A 22820-nucleotide genomic window follows, 5' to 3' on the forward strand; every position below is an offset into this window, starting at 1 on the left:
TGGCTGGAATGCCAGATCTGTTCCCCATTCCCGCTTGCGATGGGTCCCGCCACGGACAAGGCCGAGAATCCCGCTTACTGTGCCATGAGCACTTCAGTAAAACCCTTTGAGGCATGGAGAGAAAAGGCATGAGGTAGATATGTCTTTCTTTCTATTTCCTCTGATATCATGGGCAGGATTTTCCAGCTGCACTTGCCCGAGAATCGAAAATCCCGCTTTCTCTCCAGTGCCTTTGCATGGTCCATGTCTCTCTTCCAGTCTCCCATCCATTGACTCTGTCTATACTTCCCAGAAAAGCAGCCAGCATAATTAAGGACCCCACACATCCCGGACATTCTCTCTCCCACCTTCTTCTGTCGGGAAAAAGATACAAAACTCTGAGATCACGTACCAACCGATTCAAGAACAGCTTCTTCCCTGCTGCCATCAGACTTTTGAATGGACCTGCCTTGCATTAAGTAGATCTTTCTCTACACCCTAACTATGACTGTAACACTATACTCTGCACTCTCTCCTTTCCTTCTCGATGAACGGTATGCTCTGTCTTGTATAGCGCGCAAGAAACAATACTTTTCACTGTGTACTAAAACACTTGACAATAATAAATCAAATCAAATTAAAATGTCCTGCCCACCACATGAAAATTCCACACTTTGTCTTTTGCCCATTGAAATTCTCAAGCAATAGTGCCACAAATCAGGTTCACCCCGTATCCTATCCTCAACCTGACCGCAGGGAGAAGATTTTTATCATCAACGACTGGGTTTCAGGCATCGGATGGGCAGAACTCAGCAAAGGCAACGCACACACCAGGAACAGAATCCACGTGATTCTGGTTCCCTCTCCACTGAAATCAGTTGAAGTAAAATCTGGGGGATTCTGTTAGCTCCACAGGAGTGTTAGGAACAGGAGTTCAGGCCCCCAGGCCTGCTCAGTCATTCAAATTGATCCTCCACCTGCCAGGCCCTCCTGACTGCCTCAGAGATGTTCAATGCAAAGTTAAGCAGTAGGCCTCAGTAAACTGTGATGATTTAAAAAAACATAGAATCTACAGTGCAGAAGGAGACTATTTGGCCCATCGAGTCTGCACTGACCACAATCCCGCCCAGGCCCTATCCCCATAAACCCACACATTTACCCTCCTAGTCCCGCGACACTAAAGGGCAATTTATCACGGCCAATCAGTTTAACCCGTACATCTTTGGACTGTGGGAGAAAACCGGAGCACCTGGAGGAAATCCACGCAGACACGGGGAGAACGTGCAAACTCCACACAGACAGTGACACAAGCCGGGAATTGAACCCGGGTCCCTGGCGCTGTGAGGCAGCAGTGCTAACCACTGTGCCGCCATGAGTTCAGACCACTAGTCCTACTCAGTCATTCAAGTTGATCCTTTACACGTCGGGTTCTCCTTACTGCCTCACTGATGTTCAATGAGGCCTCAGTAAACTGTCATGATTTTAACATCAGTACGTTTTTTTCTAAATGAAGATTTCTTTAATCAGCATTATTGAATGCCAAGCTTCTGAGCAAATGAAACTCAAAAGAACCGATAAATCAATCAAAATAAAGTACAAACCCACTAAAAGATTGGCTCTTGATGCTGTCTGGCCATACTGCTGCTCAATAAATTTGGGTTTGAATGTTAGTATTCCGATCATACTGTTCATTTGTAGGGCACTCTGCAGTAGAAGCAGAAAATAGATTGGGTTGCAAATCAGCCTTTTCACAGATGGCAAGAAATCTGAAAAATAAAAAGGTTTTACGTTATCTTTTCATATGAAAATTGTAAGTTTTTTTCCCCAGCTGTGATGGACACATGCAGATATGGGAGCAGGAGCAGGCCATTCAGCCCATCAAGCCTGCTCCACCATTCAATATGGTCATGGCTAATCATCAACTTCAATGTCTTTTTCACACATTACCCCCATATCCCATTATGCTGCTTATTTATTTGATATTAGTGTCACAAATAGGCTTACATTATCACAGAAATTCAGTTCCTGTGAAAATCCCCTAGTCGCCACACTCCGGCACCTGTTCGGGTACACTGAGGGAGAATTTAGCATGGCCAATGTCCCTAACCAACATGTCTTTCGGACTGCGGGAGGAAACCAGAGCATCCGGAAGAAACTCACGCAGCCACGTGGAGAATGTGCAGATTCCGCACAGACAGTGACCCAAGCCGGGAATCAAACCCGGGTCCCTGGTGCTGTGAGGCAGCAGTGCTAACCCACTGTGCCACCGTGCCACCATCACTGGCGTTTTGAAATATGCTTCGTTAGATATTTGAATATTTACATATTTGAATATTAGAAGTTGGGAGATAAAACGAATCAGTAAGGACTTTAAACAGGTTCTAGATATGTTGGGGTGGCACGGTGGCACAGTGGTTAGCACTGCTGCCTCACAGCACCAGGGATCCAGGTTTAATTCCCAGCTTGGGTCTGTGTGGAGTTTGCACGTTCTCCTCATGTCTGCGTGGGTTTCCTCCGGGTGCTCCGGTTCCCTCCCACAATCCGAAAGGCGTGCTGGTTAGGTGTATCGGCCATGCTCAATTGTCTGTTAGTGCTGGGGTAAGTGCATTGGTTTATGGGGATAGGGTCTGGGTGGGATCATTGTCAGTGCAGACTCGATGGGCCAAATGGTCTCCTTCTACACAGTAAGGATTCTATTCTATTCTAAGATAAAGTCTAGATTGTTACCACTTTAAGTGGAAACTATGGCTGGAATTCTTCAATGTCGTATGCCCCACCACTGCTGCCAGCAGGAACAGAGAAATCGGTGCTCAAATCTCCATTCACTGCAGCGGGACTGGAGAATCCCAGCTACGGGAGAGGTCACAGAATCCCAGCCTGTATTTGTTAATTTTGATCACTACCTAAGCAAACCTATGTTGGCACCCAAGAAAAGAAGATAAAGGTTTGATGCCAGTGGTTGATGAACTGCAGCAGATTTGGACAGGGATGCAACAGTTGCCCTCCATTTTACCTGTAATTCTTATACAACGTTTAATTTAAAATAGGAACATGGTCCAGGGTACGGAACACCATTTATACAGAAGATCCAAGAAAGACACCTGCGATGGTTTGGAGAACAGAAACAGAATAACTTTCCACAACACTACACGCAGAAACAGCTATGGCAGGATGTTCAGGAAGAATAAGGAAGGGTCACAGAAAAAATGTCAACATGGACTTCTTACAGAAAAGCATGGGAGTGACTGAAACAGCCAGACCAGTCCAGAAACAGCAACAATGGAACGAATTCATTCAGTCCTGACGTCACTACTGAGCTGATGAATGGGAATTTGTTAGTGATGTTGGTGGTAGCGATAGTAGCTGTAAGTAATAGCAACACTACAAGTAGTGTAAGCAGTTGCAGAGGCAAGAGTGGTAGCTTACAATATTTAACACTGATTATCAGAATGAACTCAAGTTTGTGGCACTGTGCCACCTACACGTTAGCCATGCGCAGGACCACTGACGCAGGTGCAAAATTCGGAAAGAATGGAAAAGCGTGAATCTCGCTGGCAAGATTGCGATTTCCGATTTCCGATTTTGCAAACCCTCTGACTGGTGGAGTAACACGAAACACTCTGAGGGAACCCGGGAACATCATTTTAATATATTAACATTGTAATAATCGTACCGAGGCCAGTTCTCCATCATTAAGCGCCCCATTTAATTACAGTGGTGGTCAAGTGCCATTCGACAGCTAGAGTGTAAATAAGCCCCAAATCTATTGACTGCTGGCCTGAGTGGAACCAGCTAGCTTTTAATCCCCCACTGCTCCTTCCCTATTGGGTAAACCTCCCCTTGCCTAATAGAGGAGCTTGCATTCTACGAGGCCCACGGGGAGATCTATTGATGATCCCTTCTGGCCATCATAACAGAAGTCATTCTGAATACTCACTGCGGGACATTGCCCCCCACCCCCCCACCGACTATTCAGCAGGTGCCAGTGTGAAAGCACCCTGGCACCATTTACAATAGATTTATATAAACATCTTTAGGTGTCCAAGTTTTTAGGTGTCCAGATCACCAATAACCTGCCCTGGTCCCTCCATGCGGATGTTAAAAAGCCCGCCAACACCTCTACTTTATCAGGAGACAAAGGAAATTTGGCATGTCCAAAACAACTCTCACCAACCTCTACAGGTGCACCATAGAAAGCATTCTTTCTGGTTGTATCACAGCTTGGTATGGCTTCTGCTCTGCCCAAGACCGCAAGAAACTACAAAGGGTCATGAATGAAACCCAGTCCATCACGCAAACCAGCCTCCCATCCATTAACACTGTCTACACTTCCCGCTACTTCAGAAAAGCATAATTAAGGACCCCACAAACTCCGGACATTCTCTCTTCCATCTTCCTCCGTTGGGAAAAGATACAAAAGTCTGAGGTCACGTACCAACTGACTCAAGAACAGTTTCTTCCCTGCTGCTGTCAGACTTTTGAATGGACTAACCTCGCATTAAGTTGATCTTTCTCTACACCCTAGCTATGACTGTAACACTACATTCTGCACTCTCTCCTTTCCTTCTCTATGAACGGTATGCTTTGTCTGTATAGGGTGCAAGAAATAATACTTTTCACTGCACACTAATACCTGTGACAATAATAAATCAAATCAAATCACCGGTGGAATCACCTCCAAAGGGATCTCAGAGGTGAGCACTCAGGCAACCATCACCCTCCAGAACTGTTAAATGTTCAAGGGGCATCGAAGATTGCATGGGGAACCCAGATAATGTTAACTCAGGGCTCGAGGTGGGGGTTCACTTTCACAATCTTGGGGTGAAGGGGTCATTCACAGGCCTTTATTCCCCTTCATGTCAGGATGCCCGTTGCTTTAAGGGAGTGTGGAGGCTGGTACGCAGGCAGCACTTCCTGTGCCTCCCTTGATGGGCATGTGTTTAAATTGCTGCCAAGGGAGTGTCCTTCCAGAGTGGAAGCTAGAAAGTGGGTGGGTGAGGGGGGATGGTGGGGGGAGGTAGGGGAGCGGGGGGAGGGAGGTGAAATCAGAAGCTCAGCACTGGGGGTGACTGTGAGATTCCTGGGTGGTGTTCCAAGAAAAGCCAGGCTGTAAGGGCAGAGTGGGGGACTCAGGAATGACGTGCTCCCCCTGCCTCATGAGGCCTGAAGAGCCTCTAACTGGGGGAAGGATGACTGCAGTGTGATTTGAACCCCACAACCCAGAAGGTCAAACCCACTGGTCAGGGAAGTTTGAGTGTCAGGATGAAGTGTCAGGGTGGATGGCTGGAGTTGACCTCTGCCAATTGTGACCTGGGAGGATGAGGGTTTCCTCTCGGGGTGAGCTTGACATGGTTATAGGAGTCTTCTTACAATTCCGGTGTGCCTGGTCAATAGTTGGGGTAGCCAATAGCCTGATCAGCTCCCTCATCCTTCTCTGACTATTCAAATATACCAATTAAATCAGCAGAGCTGCAGATGAGTGCCACTGATTGGAGCCAAGTTCCTAACCCATCACAGACATTGCCTGGCTTTTACCAGGAGTGACTCAAAATCTGGGACACGGTTACCTTTTGCTGCAGCTCTCCCCCATTTGGAGTAACGGGACCTGTTCCTCCATCAATCCCATTTCAGGTGGTTGGTGAGGGTTCCGTTCTCACTTTTATCTGCTGCCTCCACAACCCAGAAGTGGTACCTCAGCACTCTGCCTGGAACTAAGTGTCAGGACTGCTGTAAAGGTAGGTTCTGGGGTGGGAGGGTGGGGGACACCCTGGGAGGGTTGCGGGGCGAAGGCGGGTGGTGGTTTTGGGGGTGAGGCCAGTGGGGGGGAAGGTCGGCACCCCTAATCTGAAGAGGCCATCAGATTGTGGCATCCCGCCCCCTCCTCCATTCCCACCTAAGATGGAGGAATGTTTTCTTTCTCAGTTTCTCACCCTATGGACACCCACTCCGACCAACCTAAAGAACTGAGGCTGGCCGAGTGAAGGCCCTTCAGTGCCCAGCAATAGGTGAATGGGCGCCCAACCATGAAATTGTGTCTGGGTTTGGGTGGGCGGGATCCCAGGGAGATTCCTGTCCATTCAATATTACATTGCCCCACCCCCATCTCAATCTTACATTCCCCCGCGCCCCCTCAATCTACATTCCCCCGCCCCACCACAATCTACATTCCCCCGCCCCACCACAATCTACATTCCCCCGTCCCACCTCAATCTTACGTTTCCCGCCACCATCTCAAAACCGTTCTTGGGGGGAGTGTAAAATTCTGCCCGTGGTGAATCAGGGAGGGAGGTCAAGGGGGTCAGGTTAACTTACACAGAGAGCTTTAAGCACTAGGTGTCACTTGCTGATACTTATTGTATTAGCATGTGTAAATCTTCTTAACATGTCTCTTAATTACATCAGAGAATAACAAGTTACTCCACTGAAAACTGATTTTGAGTGAATTGTTGCTGAATGAATAGATCAGAAAAATGTATGATGTACCACGTACATGTACAGGTAATCCCAGTAACCACACTATATAGAAGGCCTGTGTTACACAGGTATAGTTAATACACTCCAGAGAAGGCAGAATGTGCCCAACAATCGTCACTACCCTCAGATCTGGTTGAGAAATGAGAATAAGAGTGTACATGGGGAAATTGAGCTGCAATGCATCGCATTGGATATCATTCTGTCATTTCCTCCCCTTGCTCACACAAATTAAGTACAGAATCACTCTGATTGATTCACCTCCAACATCCATCTATCCAGCCACATTTTAAAATCAAATTGTTTGGACTATCAAATCGTACCCCTGGAATGGTGTCAAATGTCACTTGATAATTTTTTTTACTGTGGCATGTCTCAATTCTCAAGCAACAATATTAGCTCTCCACTCAGACAGAAGGATTGCTGTTACACTAGACCTCAACAAAAGGAGCATTAACTTTTGTCCACTGAACAAGACTGCAATGCTGAGGGAAAGAGGTTGTTAGAAGCCATAGAATCCCTACAGTGCAGAAGATGGCCATGTGCCCACCAAGCCTGCACCAACAGCTATCCCACCCTGGCCCTATCCCTGTAACCCCACGTATTTACCCTGCTGACCCCACTGACACAAAGAGGCAATTTAGCATGGCTGATCAACCTAACCCGCATATCTTGGACTGTGGCAAGAAACTGGAGCACCCGGAGGAAAGCTACGCAGACACGGGGAGAATGTGCAAACTCCACACAGACAGTGACCGAGTCCGGAATTGAACCTGAGCTCCCTGGTGCTATGAGGCAGCAGTCCTAATCACTGTGCCACCGTGCTGCCCCCAGATGTGCAGGTTAGGTGGATTGGCTAGGCTATATTGCCCATTAGTGTCCCAAGATGTGTTGATTAGGGGGATTAGCGAGATAAACGCATGGGGTTACAGGGATTGGGCCTAGGTGGGATGCTCTGTCGGAGAGTTGGTGCAGACTTGATGAGCCAAATGGCCTCTTTCTGCACTGTAGAAATCCAACATTCTCTGATAAAATGCCAAGGAAGATCTGCTCAGTAGTACAGTAAGAAGTCTCACAACACCAGGTTAAAGTCCAACAGGTTTATTTGGAATCACGAGCTTTCGGAGCGCTGCTCCTTCATCAGGTGAGGAAGGAGCAGCGCTCCAAAAGCTTGTGATTCCCAATAAACCTGTTGGACTTTAACCTGGTGATGTGAGACTTCTTACTGTGCCCACCCCAATCCAACGCTGGCATCTCCACATCATGCTCAGTATTAGAAAGGAAAAAAAGGAATCGTATTTACAGATCCCCTTCTTACATCACAATCTTGCCGCAAAGTCCTCGACAGTCAGCAGGCTTCTATTGAAGTGTAGTCACTGTTGTTATGTAGAACATTACCATGATTGTACGTCAATGGTAGGAATTAATGTTAATACCTACAATATTAGCCAGAGCAGTTCACCAACTTATCTAACCAAAATTAGACATCAGATACATATCACTTGAGCATGTATGTAATCCTGTAGTTCTCTTTCATTAATAAATTGTAACTTGCCTTTGGCCAGTGCTGAAAACTTGGATGCCTGATGTGCTGTATGATCTGACCCACCATGGTCTCCCTCTCCAGACCCTTTCGCAGATGTGTTTGATCCTCTCTTTCCTTCTCCTTCTCTCGGCATGGTTTTTGGAAAGAGGCATATTGGTATTGCAGCAAGAATAGATATCACACCGGCTAGTAAAACACCAAGCCACCAGGCACCGACCCATCGGGTATCCTTTGGAGTAATTGTCAGACTGTCTGTGAAAATAGATGCATATTTATTGTGAGATTCTGCAGAGTCATGGAAAGTCATAACATTCGTTCCTTGTTGAGTTGCCAGCTTCAATGAAAGAGTAAAATGATTCAATGCGACTTGCCTCCCACAGACACTTCCGCTACCCTCTATACTGCACAGTTTTGAATCACAAGTAAGTATTTTAATTGCCTGCACACCAGCTGGGCTTAGCCTGGCCGGTCTTTGGGTTATTGGGACCCATGGAATGATGTCAAATTTCATGTAAGATTTTTGGCTCAGCTATGTTCTGTTTGAGCATTACAGCAAAGAACAAAGAACAATACAGCACAGGAACAGGCCCTTCGGCCCTCCAAGCCCGTGCCGCTCCCTGGTCCAAACTAGACCATTCTTTTGTATCCCTCCATTCCCACTCCGTTCATATGGCTGTCCAGATAAGTCTTAAACGTTCCCAGTGTGTCCGCCTCCATCACCTTGCCTGGCAGCGCATTCCAGGCCCCCACCATCCTCTGTGTAAAATATGTCCTTCTGATATCTGTGTTAAACCTTCCCCCCTTCACCTTGAACCTATGACCCCTCGTGAACGTCACCACCGACCTGGGGAAAAGCTGCCCACCGTTCACCCTATCTATGCCTTTCATAATTTTATGCACCTCTATTAAGTCTCCCCTCATTCTCCGTCTTTCCAGGGAGAACAACCCCAGTTTACCCAATCTCTCCTCATAACTAAGCCCCTCCATACCAGGCAACATCCTGGTAAACCTCCTCTGTACCCTCTCCAAAGCCTCCACGTCCTTCTGGTAGTGTGGCGACCAGAACTGGCGACCATACTGGTCCAGGAGGGAGGGCTTCATTTTCCTAGATCAATGGGAAGTTTTCAGGAGAGGATGGCACCTGTACAAGAAGGACGGGTCGCAACTAAGTTGGAAGGGCACGAATATCCTGGCTGGGAGTTTTGCTAGTGCAGTTCGGGGGGGTTTAAACTAGTATGGCAGGGGGGTGGGGATCAAAATATTAGGTCTACAAGTGTAGAGGCTGGGGACGAGCTTGGGGCTGGGACAAGGCTGGCAAAGAAGAAGAGCACTCTGGGGGAGGACGACCTCACTGGGCCTGGAGGTCTGGAGTGCTTATACTTCAATGCAAGGAGCGTAGCAGGTAAGACAGACGAACTTAGGGCCTTAATGCTCACGAGGAATTTGGATGTGGTTGCGGTGACGGAGATTTGGTTGAAAGAGGGACAGGACTGGCAGCTGAATATTCCGGGGTACAAGTGTTTTAGGCGAGACAGAGGAGGGGCCAAAAGAGGTGGGGGAGTAGCAGTATTAGTTGGAGAGCATATTACAGCGGTGCAGAGGGAGGACAATTCAGAGGGGTCGTGTAACGAGTCACTCTAGGTGGAGCTTAGAAACAGGAAGGGCGCAGTCACTATGTTGGGGGTGTACTACAGGCCCCCCCAACAGCCCAAGGGAAGTGGAAGAACGGATATGTCAGGAGATGCTGGATAGGTGCAGGAAAAATAGGGTTGTTGTAGTGGGAGACTTCAATTTCCCTGGTATATACTGGAAATCGCTGAGAGCTGGGACTCTGAATGGGGAGGAATTTGTAAAATGCGTACAGGAGGGTTCTTTGGAACAATATGTAGATAGCCCGACTAGAGAGGGGGCTATACTGGACCTAGTACTGGGGAATGAGCCCGGTCAGGTCTTCAAAGTTTCGGTAGGGGAACATGTGGCAAATAGTGACCACAATTCTGTTAGCTTTAGGATAGTGATGGAAAAAGGATGAGTGGTGTCCCAAGGGTAAGGTGTTGGATTGAGGGAAGGCTAACTTTAGTGGGATTAGGCAGAAATTGGCAGCTCTTGATTGGGAGAAGCTGTTTGAGGGTAAATCCACATCTGGCATGTGGGAGTCTTTTAAGGAACAGTTGTTAGGGCTGCAGGACAGGCATGTGCCTGTAAAAAAGAAGGATAGGAAGGGTAGGATTCGAGAACCGTGGATAACCAGGGAAATTGAGGGACTGGTCAAAAAGAAAAGAGAGGCGTATGTTAGGTCCAGGCAGCTAAAAACGGAGGGAGCACGGGAGGAGTACAAAGAAAGTAGGAAAGAACTCAAATGGGGAATTAAAAGGGCAAAAAGGGTCACGAAATGTCCTTGGCAGACAGGATTAAGGAGAATCCCAAGGCATTTTATTCATACGTTAGGAACAAAAGGGTTGTCAGGGAAAAAATCGGACCTCTCAGGGACAAAAGTGGGGAATTATGCTTGGAGCCCAAAGAAGTAGGGGAGATCCTAAATGAATACTTTGCGTCGGTATTCACAAAGGGGAGGGATGTGTTGACTGGGAGTGTCTCGGAGGGGAGTGTTGAACCGTTGGAGAAAATCTCCATTACAAGGGAGGAAGTGTTAGGTTTGTTAGAGAATATAAAGACTGACAAATCCCCAGGGCCTGATGGAATCTATCCAAGGCTACTCAGGGAGACGAGAGATGAAATCGCTGGGCCTCTGACGCAAATCTTTGTCTCGTCACTGGACGCAGGTGAGGTCCCAGAGGATTGGAGGATTGCTAATGTGGTCCCGTTATTTAAGAAGGGTAGGAAGGATAACCCGGGTAATTATAGGCCGGTGAGCTTGACGTCCGTGGTGGGGAAGTTGTTGGAGAAGATTCTTAGAGATAGGATGTATGTGCATTTAGAAAGAAATAAACTCATAACGATAGTCAGCATGGTTTTGTGAGAGGGAGGTCATGCCTCACTAACCTGGTGGAGTTTTTTGAAGAAGTGACCAGAATGGTTGACGAGGGAAGGGCCGTGGATGTCGTCTATATGGGCTTTAGTAAAGCGTTTGACAAAGTCCCTCATGGGAGGCTGCTGAAAAAGGTTGGATCTCATGGGATAAAGGGGGAGGTGGCTAGATGGGTGGAGAACTGGCTTGGTCACAGAAGACAGAGGGTGGTAGTGGAAGGGTCTTTTTCCGGCTGGAGGCCTGTGACTAGTGGTGTTCCGCAGGGCTCTGTATTGGGAACTCTGCTGTTTGTGATTTATATAAACAATCTGGAAGAAGGCGTAACTGGGGTGATCAGTAAGTTTGCGGACGACACAAAATTGGCAGGACGTGCAGATAGTGAGGAGCATTGTCAGAAGCTACAGAAGGATATAGATAGGCTGGAAATTTGGGCAAAGAAATGGCAGATGGAGTTCAATCCTGATAAATGCGAAGTGATGCATTTTGGTAGAAATAATGTAGGGAGGATCTATACGATAAATGGCAGAACCATAAAGGGTGTAGATACGCAGAGGGACCTGGGTGTGCAAGTCCACAGATCCTTGAAGGTGCCGTCACAGGTGGAGAAGGTGGTGAAGAAGGCATATGGCATGCTTGCCTTTATAGGACGGGGCATAGAGTATAAAAGTTGGGGTCTGACGTTGCAGATGTATAGAACGTTGGTTTGGCCGCATTTGGAATACTGCAATATTATCTGAATACGCACTGCATGAACACTCGCAGTGATGATGTGGAGATGCTGGGTTTGGACTGGTGTTGGCACAGTAAGAAGTCTCACAACACCAGGTTAAAGTCCAACAGATTTATTTGGAATCACGAGCTTTTGGGGCGATGCTCCTTCACCAAGTGAGTCTGTTCACCTGACAAAGGAGCAGATGATGAAGGAGCAGCGCTCTGAAAACTCATGGTTTGAAATAAACCTGTTGGACTTTAACCTGGTGTTGTGAGTCTTCTTACTGTGAACACTAATAACATAATATTGCCGTCACTTGTGTCACTTTGCTTTCTCTGACAGCAGCATCAAGCACTCGCTGTCAAACACTTCAAACTCACCACATATTTCCATTGGTAAAGCGAGTTCCAAGCACGGACACAATCCCCAGTTTTTATTTGGTTGGAAGGGAGTAATCTCTATGAATAACTGCTAGCAATAATACTGCAAGCATCAATTTCACTGTTGGCACATGCCAGCTCAGAGCTCCTGCGAGTTCATCTCTGTTGCAATCTGCCTTAAGGGAGAGCAGCATGACATCATTAAAAGGGAAGTGTGTCATGTGATTTCATCTCAGTTTCACTCTGACCTGTGAGCAGAACACAACCTGCTCTGATATCTTTAAGCTTCCTATTCAGGTATATATGTTCTCATGTGCATAGTTTAAATAAATGACCCCACAACACGGCATGAAGGCACAGTGATTAGTACTGCTACCTCACAGCTCCAGGGACCTGGGTTCGATTCCCAGCTTGGGTCACTGTCTGTGTGGAGTTTGCACATTCTCCCCGTGTCTGCGTGGGTTTCCTCTGGGTGCCCCGGTTTCCTCCCACAGTCCAAAGATGTAAGGTGGATTGGCCATACTAAATTGTCCCTTAGTGTCAGGGGGACCAGCTCGGGTAAATGCATTGGATTACAGGGATCGGGCCTAGGTGGGATTGTGGTCGGTGCAGTCTCAATGGGCTGAATGGCCTCCTTCTGCACTATATGATTCTATGATTCTAACATGTTTGCGCAATCCCTTATGAGTGGTTTTGCCTTTAAATCATTACAAAACATAACAATCTCTTTGCTTATTTTTTATTCCCATGCCCTTGTCCATGATCTTCAGCCTCTTCGCATGCTTAGGCAGAGAGAGGCTTGGAACCCGGGCCCCGGAGAATGTGCCAACCCCCAACCCTTCTCCTGGTGACTGAATTCCTTCATTTTCCTCTCGCGCTGAACATGAATTAGGTGCCTGCTGAACGTCTCATCAAGTGGCACAGATCTTAGAATTATAAAATCCCTACAGTGGAAAAGCAGGCCATTTGGCCCATTGATTCTGCACCAGCTTTCTGACAGAGCATCTTACCCAGGTACACCCCCTGCACTATCTCCATAACCCCGTGCATTTACCCAGTTAATGCCCCTAACCTACGCACTAAGGGGCAATTTAGCAGGGCCAATCCACCTAACCCGTACGTTCTTTGGAGTAAGAGAGGAAACCGGAGCACCTGGAGGAAACCCACGCAGACGTGGAGAGAACACACAAACTCCACAAAGGCAGTGTCCCAAGGCTGGAATTGAATCCGGGTCCCTGGAGCTGTGAGGCGGCAGTGCTAACCACTGTGCCACCGTGCTGCCCAACTGAGATGGGGCGTTGGTAGGGGACTCAAAGCTGATTACCACATCTTACCATCCTGTAGCACAGCACAATGCAAAACGATAGCCAGTTATTCCGAAAAGTCAGCTCTGAAAGTATATTTTATTTGGTCGCGTTATTTCAAATAAGATTCCAAACAGAACTTGCTCTCTAAGGAATAATCTTAAACATTCTGCCAGCTGGGGGGGCATCAATCAGTCACACTTAGGAGGAGCATCAAACAGGCTGGATTCAACTGCGCAAGGTTGTTAAATCTAGATTGACACATCAAATATTGTGTTCACAGTATTTTGGGAATGGTGACATCCTGCGACCTCTGAGGACAAGCTACTTATGGGTGGGATTTTCCAGACCTGCCGTTGTCTATGATGTTTTGTGTGGCTTGCCCGTCCTGCTGCCGGGAGGGGTTGGGGATGGGGAGGTGTCACCTTAGGTGGGACTGGATGATCCCACCGGTGGGAAGGGCTGGAAGATTCTGCCCTGAATGTTCACCACGTGTTTCTGACCCATGCTGGAACTTGCATTGGGACTTTGTCTACTGCCACAGCACCACTAACCCCTCAGCAGCTGTTGTTAAAGGGCTAACGCTTTCATTTAAAGGGGAAGGTTTGTTTTATTTTCAACTCTATGTATAGATATATTTTGGGATTTCAGTCATCGCAAGCAAGGCTGGCAATGTTTCACCCTCCCTGAGAAAGTGGTGATGGTTCTTCTTTGATTTGATTTGATTTAATTTATTATTGTCACATGTATTAACATACAATGAAAAGTATTGTTTCTTGCGCACTATACAGACAAAGCATACCGTTCATAGAGAAGGAAATGAGAGCATGCAGAATGTAGCATTACAGTCATAGCTAGGGTATAGAGAAAGATCAACTTAATGCAGGGTAGGTCCATTCAAAAGTCTGACAGCAGCAGGGAAGAAGCTGTTCTTGAGTCGGTTGGTATGTGACCTCAGACCTTTTTCCCGACGGAAGAAGGTGGAAGAGAGAATGTCCGGGGTGTGTGGGGTCCTTAATTATGCTGGCTGCTTTGCCGAGGCATCGAGAAGTGTAGACAGAGTCAATGGATGAGAGGTTGGTTTATGTGATGGATTGGGCTACATTCATGTCGTTTCTTGCGGTCTTGGACAGAGCAGGAGCCGTTCCAAGCTGTGATACAACTAGAAAGAATGCTTTCTATGGTGCATCTGTAAAAGTTGGTGAGAGTCGTAGTTGACGTGCCAAATTTCCTTAGTTTTCTGAGGAAATAGAGGCGTTGGTGGGCTTTCTTAAATATAGTGTCGGCATGAGGGGCCCAGGACAGGTTGTTGGTGATTAGGGCGCCTAGAAACTTGAAGCTCTCGACCCTTTCTACTTCATCCCTGTTGATGTCGACAGGGACATGTTCTCCACTACGCTTCCTGAAGTCAATGACAAACTCCTTCATTTTGTTGACATTGAGGGAGAGATTATTGTTGCCGCACCAGATTCTCTATCTCATTCCTATTCTCTGTCTCATCATTGTTTGAGATTTGACCCACTACGGTGGTGTCATCAGCAAACTTGAAAATCGAGTTGGAAGGGAATTTGAACACTCTGTGTGGTGAGGTTGCGCTCACAGTAATGTTAGAAATTCCCAGAAATTGACCCAGACAACCACAAAAGCAGCTGCAGTAAATCATGCAACATCATGCAGCCAATTGGTGGAAAGAGAGAGCTAGCAAGAGAACCAAAGAGGAGATGAGATTTTGACTGGAATTCTCTGGCTGTTCATGCCAGCATGGGCTGATATCAGTGGGAATTCCCATTGACACGGGCGGGGCCAGAGAATCCCGCTGCTAGCAAACAATGCGCCACCTCCCGCCAATGGGAAACATGTGGCTGGGAGGCCGGGGAATCTCACCCTTTATTTTTAAACTCAGGGAGTGATCTGGAATATATTGCCTGAAAGGGTTAAAGAAATGGATTAAATCGTAACATTCAAAAGGCAATCGGATATATAGAAAAGCTTTGTAGGGTTACTGGAAAAGAAAAGGACCGTGGGACTATAACTGCATAGTTCCTGCAAAATATTACTTATAATATTTATAAAAGTTATGCGGCCATTTTGTCTCCTCCAATTCCTGTCCTTTGCATGATTAAATGGAACTGTAAGATTTGTTGCATTAAATTTTGTGACTGTCCACATGATAAGTACCGACCCTTTAAATAGGCCTTTAACTGCGAGAGGAAGTGTATGAGAGGACATGAAGCACATCAGGAGAATAGTTTGGTAGCCAAGGGAAAACTCCCAAGATATTATCGCTCAGCATTTACCTGTACTAAAACATGGGGAATGCCTGTCAAAAGAGCCCCCCCAACCAACCCCCAACTTTGTCCAGCTCAGATGGGATTGTAGGCAAATTCATAGAATCCCTAAAGTGCAGAGGGAGGCCATTCGGCCCATCGGGTCTGCACAATCCCAACATTTATCCCGCTAATCCCTCTAACCTACACATCCCGGGATACTAAATGGCAGTTTAGCATGGCCAATCCACCTATCCTGCACATCTTTGGAGTGTGGGAAGAAACCGGAGCATGCAGAGAGAAACCCACACAGGCATGGGAGAATGTGCAAACTGCACACAGACAGTGACCCAAGCCAGGAACTGAACCCAGGTCCCTGGAGCTGTGAGGCAGCAGTGCTAACCACTGTGCCACCCTAAGAAGTGGTTGTGGCAGTGATTCTTGCCTTATGTAAAGTTTTTTTTTACTAGTACCACGAGTAGGTTTACATTAACACTGCAATGAAGTTATTGTGAAAATCCCCTAGTCACCACACTCTGGCACCTGTTTGGGTACACTGAGGAAGAATTTAGCATGGTCAATGCTCCTAACCAGCACGTCCTTCGGACTGTGGGAGGAAACCGGAGCACCCGGAGGAACCCACGCAGACACGGGGAGAATGTGCAAACTCTACACAAGCAGTGACCTAAGCCGGGAATCAAACCCTGGCGCTGCGAGGCAGCAGTGCTAACCACTGTGCCACCATGCTGCCCACCATACAGTATATGCCAGGTACATCTAATGTGAGGCAACCTTTGTAGTTGCTATGGAGACCTGGAAACATGTTTGGAATTACCGATATGAAATTGTGAGCACAAAACTCCCAGAAGTTCAGATATCAGAACAAAAGGAATAGAAGAAGCACTTAGGAATAAGAAAATGTAAACACAATTGTGTATTTTTATGGCCCTTAATGGGCTCCATTGGCAAACACTTGCCTCTCAGACAGAAGGTTGTGTGTTGAAATCCCACTTCTGGTCTTGAGCACAAAATTCTATGGTTAACACTCCAGTGCTGTTTTTGACCAATGATTGTGCGGTCAAATTCCCCTCCAACTCGATTTTCAAGTTTGCTGACAACACGACCGTAGTGGGTTGGATCTCAAGCAATGCCGAGACAGAGTACAGGAATGAGATAGAGAATCTGGTGAACTGGTGCGGTGACAATAATCTCTCCCTCAATGTCAACAAAACAAGGAGATTGTCATCGACTTCACGAAGCGTAGTGGAGAACATTCACCTGTCTAAATCAACAAGGATGAAGTAGAAATGGTCGAGAGCTTCAAGCTTCTAGGTGTCCAGATCACCAACAACCTGTCCTGGTCCCCCCCATGCCGACACTATAGTTAAGAAAGCCCACCAATGCCTCTACTTTCTCAGAAGACTAAGGAAATTTGGCCTGTCAGCTACGACTCTCACCAACTTTTACAGATGCACCATAGAAAACATTCTTTCTGGTCGTATGACAGCTTGGTATGGCTCCTGCTCTGTCTAAAACTACAAGAAACTGCAAGAGGTCGTGAATGTAGCCCAATCCACCACACAAACCAGCCTCCCATCCATTGACTCTGTCTAAACTTCCCGCTGCCTCGGCAAAGCAGCCAGCATAATTAAGGACCCCACGCACCCCGGACATTCTCTCTTCCACCTTCTTCCAATGGGAAAACGATACAAAAGTCTGAAGTCAGGTACCAACCGACTCAAGAACAGCTTCTTCCCTGCTGCTGTCAGACTTTTGAATGGACCTATCTTGCATTAAGTTGCTCTAAGTTCTCTACACCCTAGCTATGACTGTAACACTGCATTCTGCACTCTCTCATTTCCTTCTCTATGAACAGTATGCTTTCTCTGTATAGTGTGCAAGAAACAATACTTTTCACCTTATACCAATACATGTGACAATGATAAATCAAATCAAATTTAAAAAAACAATAAAATGATGCCCCTCTGACCTTTCAGGTGGATGTGGCACAATTTTGAAGAACGGGGAGATTTTCCTGGTGTCCCAGCCAATGTTTATCCCTCAAACAACAAACGGCAGGTGATGTGGTAATGATCACATTGTTGAGTGTGAGATCTTGCTATGCACAACTTGACTGCCTTGCTTCCGACATTACAACAGGCCACCAATTCAATGAGGACCTCATTGGGTCTAAATCACCTCAGAAGATCCTGAGGTCGTGAAAGGCGATATATAAATGCAAGTCTTTAATTTCTTATTTTTAAATGAAACTTTCACTCATTTTAAACTAGATTTTGTTTGCAGATATGCAAAATTGACTTGCGAGACTCCAGCATTGTTGCAAGAACCTCCCTGTACAGATGCCTTAAAGTTTTGCTTAAACAATGGGGCTGGTTTAGCTCAGTTGGATGGACAGCTAGTTTGCGACTCTGAGAAATACCAACAGCATGGGTTCAATTCTTGTGCTGGCTGAAGTTACTCATGATGGCTCAACCTTGCCTGAGGCCCTCAGGTTAAATCACCACCACTCTCCCCCTCAAGGGGGGTGCAGCCTATGGCCATCTGGGGCTGTGGTGACTTTACCTTAGAGAATGAAAAGACCTCTTACCAGTTTTGTGGCAGCTGCATTTTCTAAAGCATAAACCGTTTGGTCTCACCATATACGAGACTCCTCCCACTTTAATTATGCCTCCCCAGCCTATCCGGTGCCTTCTCATTTGCAGCTGCATCACGCTACATCTTCAATGTGGAAAGTTGTCTTCCTTTTCAACTTGGAAGGTGAGGCGTTCTGCATTGGAAAGCCAGTCAGCTGACAAATGTGCGGGCTAGATTGATTGGCCATGCTAAGTTGCTCCTTAGTATTAGGGGGTTGTCGGGGGGATTAGTAGGGGTTGTGAGGATGGGGCCAGGGTGGGATTGTTGTCGGGTGTAGGCTCAATGGGCCAAATGGCCTCCTTCTGCATTGTAGGTATTCTATGATTCTATGAAATGTTAGAAAATGCTCACAGTCCTTACCTGAGCTAACAAATCCAATATCCACAAATAAACTGGCACAGAAGGATCCCAATACAAAGCCGAATATTGGTCCCAAGAGTCCAACTGTGTACATACATCCTAAAGTGCAATGGGATTATTCAGTTAAAAACAATCAGTACACTAAAATTCCTTATTCCAAATGTACAAACCGTACTCGTTCGGAAAATCCATAATTACCCAGGTAGAAGGCAAAGTTCTCCTGCTTGGCATGATCGTCGAGATAAGAGACACCCAAAGGTATAACTGGCGTCTCCCCAATTCCACGCAAGACATTTCCAAGGAATACAAATATCCACAGAGAGGATTTGCCTGTATTTTCACAACCTGAGCGACAAATCCATACTTCCAGTAAAATGAAGAATGCCACAACATAGAATAAAACAATAAAACCGTTCAAAAATCTGACAGAACTTTACTTGCCCTCTTTAGGTATTAGTGTTGACATCTGCAGGGATTCTGAAATTTGCACATCATATGATTCTCTTGAGCACATGGACACATTTGACGTAGAGTTGTGCGAAGATTTAATTGCTGATTCATATTCATAGCTGTGCAAATGTTGACAGTTTTTATTAACATTGATATATCAAATAGCACTTCTAGCAATATACTTAGAATCATAGAATCCTACAGTGCAGAAGGAGCCCATTTGGCCCATCAAGCCTGCACTGACCACAATCCCACCCAGGCCCTATCCCCATAACCCTAGCTAGTCCCCACTGACATTAAGGGACAATTTAGCATGGCCAATCCATCTAACCCGCACATCTTTGGACTATGTGAGAAAACCGGAGCACCCGGAGGAAACCCACGGGGCGAATGTGCAAACTCCACACAGACAGTGACCCAAGCTGGGAATTGAACCCAGTCCCTGGCGCTGTGAGGCGTCGATGGTAGCCATGATGTGGAGATGCCGACGTTGGACTGGGGTAAACACAGTAAGAAGTCTCACAACACCAGGTTAAAGTCCAACAGGTTTATTTGGTAGCAAAAGCCACTAGCTTTCGGAGCGCCGCTCCTTCATCAGGTGAGTGATGAAACCAGTCACTCACCTGATGAAGGAGCGGTGCTCCGAAAGCTTGTGTGGCTTTTGCTACCAAATAAATCTGTTGGACTTTAACCTGGTGTTGTGAGACTTCTTGCTGTGAGGCAGCAGTGCTAATCACCGTGCCACTGTGCCACCCTTAATATACTTAACACCCTTAACATTTCCTTCACAGAATCGAGAGAAATTATGAACACTTGGTTTTGGAAACTCACCGTCCCATGATGAAATGGGGCAAAGCTATTATAAATGTTCCAGTGGCCATGAGTATCAAACCGATGGCAATTAGCTTCGGTCGATGAAACTTTGCTCCAAAGTAACTCACGAAGGCAATCACCAGCAGGTTCCCTTTAGCCAAAAAAAAACCAACAAATGCAAATGATAACCGCAACTGATCCCAATCCTGGACTGAGACTGTCACGTTTCTGGATTTAACACTCACCAATTTCAAAGCTCCCGTCAATGATGCCAATGAGTGAACTTGGTATATCAAAGCGTCTCTCGATTTGTGTGATTGTGCTCTTCAAATAGCTCCCAGATAATGCTTCCGCAAAGAAGGCAAAGGACAAGGCTGCTAGAAACAACTTGAAAAATATAACAGGTTTATAAATGGATGTCCGGGGCAGGCGGGGGAGGGGGGAGAATGTATCAGGAAGTGGTCATCGATTCACACCCAGGAATATATTTCCAATATGATATTGTCACAAACAATAAATTTCCTTCATGCATGTATAGCATGTATGATTTGAGGAAATGTCATCACTCTGTCTGGATTAGCTCAGATAAAAATCAGGAATTACTCAACACTTAAACCAGGGAATTTGCTAAAGTATATCTCCTGTTGACGAATGACTCTTTTGATGTAAGGCACGAGTCAACAGGCCTACAGGGGGTTCATCGGTGCAGCGACTAATGCCCCCATGCATTAGATCAAGGAGAGAAGATAACAATCAAAGAAAGTACAAAAGGTTGTGAATGTAGCCCAATCCATCACACAAACCAACCTCCCGTCCATTGTCTCCATCTACACTTCCCGTTCCTCAGAAAAGCAGCCAGCATAATTAAGGGGCCCCACGCACCCCGGACATACTCTTTTCCACCTTCTTCCGTCCAGAAAGCGATACAAAAGTCTGAGGTCACCAACCAACTCAAGAACAGCTTCTTCCCTGCCGTCAACAGACTTTTGAATGGACCTACCTCGCATTAAGTTGATCTTTCTCTACACCCTAACTATGACTGTAACACTACATGCTGCACTCTCTCGTTTCCTTCTCTATGAACAGTATGCCTTGTCTGTATAGCGTGCAAGAAACAATACTTTTCAGTGTATACAAATACATGTGACAATTATAAATCAAATTAAGTCAATCAGTGAAAGCTTGATTTTATTCAGTGTCTTCAAGGAAATATCTCCAGACACAAAAGAGTGGATTGACCTAAGACAAGCTCTGTAAAGGAATTTCATAGAATCCCTACAATGCAGAAGGAGGCCTTTCAGCCCATCGAGCCTACACCGACAACAATTCGACCCAGGCCCTATCCTCGCAATCCCATGCACTTACCCTGCTAATCTCCTGACGCTAAGGGGCAATTTAGCCTGGCCAATCAATCTAACCCACACATCTTTGGAGTATGGGCGAAAACCAAAGCACCCGGAGGAAACCAATGCAGGCACAGGAAGAATGTGCAAACTCCACACAGTCACCCAAGACCAGAATTGAACTTGGGTCTTTGGCGCTGTGAAGCAGTAGTGCTAACCACTGTGCCACCATGCCGCAATGATGTGGAGGGACAAGGAAATGCTAAAGGGCGAAGTTAGTTTGTTACTCCTCCTCTCATGCTCCATCGGAAAAAGTTTTGGACACTCTTTGTTAAGTAATTGAATCTAAGGCTATGGAACAAAAGCAGATTGAAGGATAGATTGTTCATGACCTAAGTCCAAAGGTGTGCAGGTTAGGTGGATTGGCCATGCTAAACTGCCCCTTAGTGTCTTAAGATATAAAGGTTAGGGGGATTAGCAGGGCAAATACGTGGGTTACGGGGTAAGCCTGGATAAAAGTTGGCGCAGACTCAATGGACCACATGGCCTCCTTCTGCACTGTAGGGAATCTACAAGTCTATGATTCTAATTGCTGGCCCACAGGGCTGATGGCATGAATCCCATTCCTATGGTCCCTCTCATCCTCCACTTGAACTGGTTTTATTAGTTGTTATGCCAATTAGCATACAGCACAGCCGCATTTATTTTCAGCCATCTCATAGGGTTTGGAGCCTCAGCCAGAATGGCCCAAGTGCATGAAGCACCAGCCCACTATTTGGAAGAAATTAGTAAAATTGATTGGCACGAGATTCACAAAACACAGACTAATTGGATGTGGGGACTTTAAATAATCTTAGGTGAGTGGCCAGGTGTCATCTTCATGTAGCACTGCAGAATTGCTGTACAGTATCCAGCCATATGGTTACTCTGAATGAACCCAAAGCAACACTGCATGTTGGTGGGTACAGCCTTTGAGATTCACCATTGATGCTGGTAGATCAATCCTCTGTTGTAAGGCACTGTGGAACTAGAAACTTGAGCGTAATCACAACCTGATCTCTCACAGGAAGGATACGGCTAACTGAAGGCTGCCTCTCGAGCTTATCATTCAGGGAATGGCACAAGTTGGTAACCTGCCTTAGATGGCCAGGGCTACCAATGTTATTTTCTTCTCTGCCGGCTCTCCGTCACGTCTTGCCCCCATCCCACCAACCTTGGGCAGTACAAGAGAAAACCATTGGTGGCGTAAATTAATGGAATCTCACTTGCAATCGGGAAATGCTGCATCGAGTTTGGGACCCATTTTTAAGACAGTGAAATTCACTTTGAGCCTGAATGGCATCTAAATTTAATGTCCATGCTGCTGTAGGTTCTTCAGAAACGCTGCCAACCGCTCCAAAATGATATATGTGTTAACTCCAGTTGATTCTACTCTTCAAGATGCTGCAGTGCACCCTTTGCCAAGCTGCCGAATTGCCTATCCCCCAGTTGTCAGGCTGCCTTTTGAGGAGTACCTTTTCCACAGGCAACTCATGGGCCACATTGTAATGA

The 22820-nt window shown here is 46.4% G+C and overlaps 1 protein-coding gene across 1 annotated transcript in view; it reads right to left on the reverse strand.

Moving 5' to 3' along the window:
* Positions 1-22820, reverse strand: part of LOC144507478 (solute carrier organic anion transporter family member 1C1-like) — a 59812-nt gene that overhangs the window by 31982 nt on the left and 5010 nt on the right. The window contains exons 2-8 of the mRNA XM_078234603.1: positions 20172-20313; positions 19945-20077; positions 19105-19232; positions 18862-19008; positions 18664-18762; positions 8006-8248; positions 1581-1745 (exon numbers count right to left, since the gene is read on the reverse strand). Of these exons, the coding sequence (XP_078090729.1) occupies positions 1581-1745; positions 8006-8248; positions 18664-18762; positions 18862-19008; positions 19105-19232; positions 19945-20077; positions 20172-20313 (1057 nt within the window). The remainder of the gene's footprint in view (positions 1-1580; positions 1746-8005; positions 8249-18663; positions 18763-18861; positions 19009-19104; positions 19233-19944; positions 20078-20171; positions 20314-22820) is intronic.

The sequence above is a fragment of the Mustelus asterias genome, chromosome 19 (genome assembly GCF_964213995.1).
Source record: "Mustelus asterias chromosome 19, sMusAst1.hap1.1, whole genome shotgun sequence".
Lineage (NCBI taxonomy): Eukaryota > Metazoa > Chordata > Chondrichthyes > Carcharhiniformes > Triakidae > Mustelus > Mustelus asterias.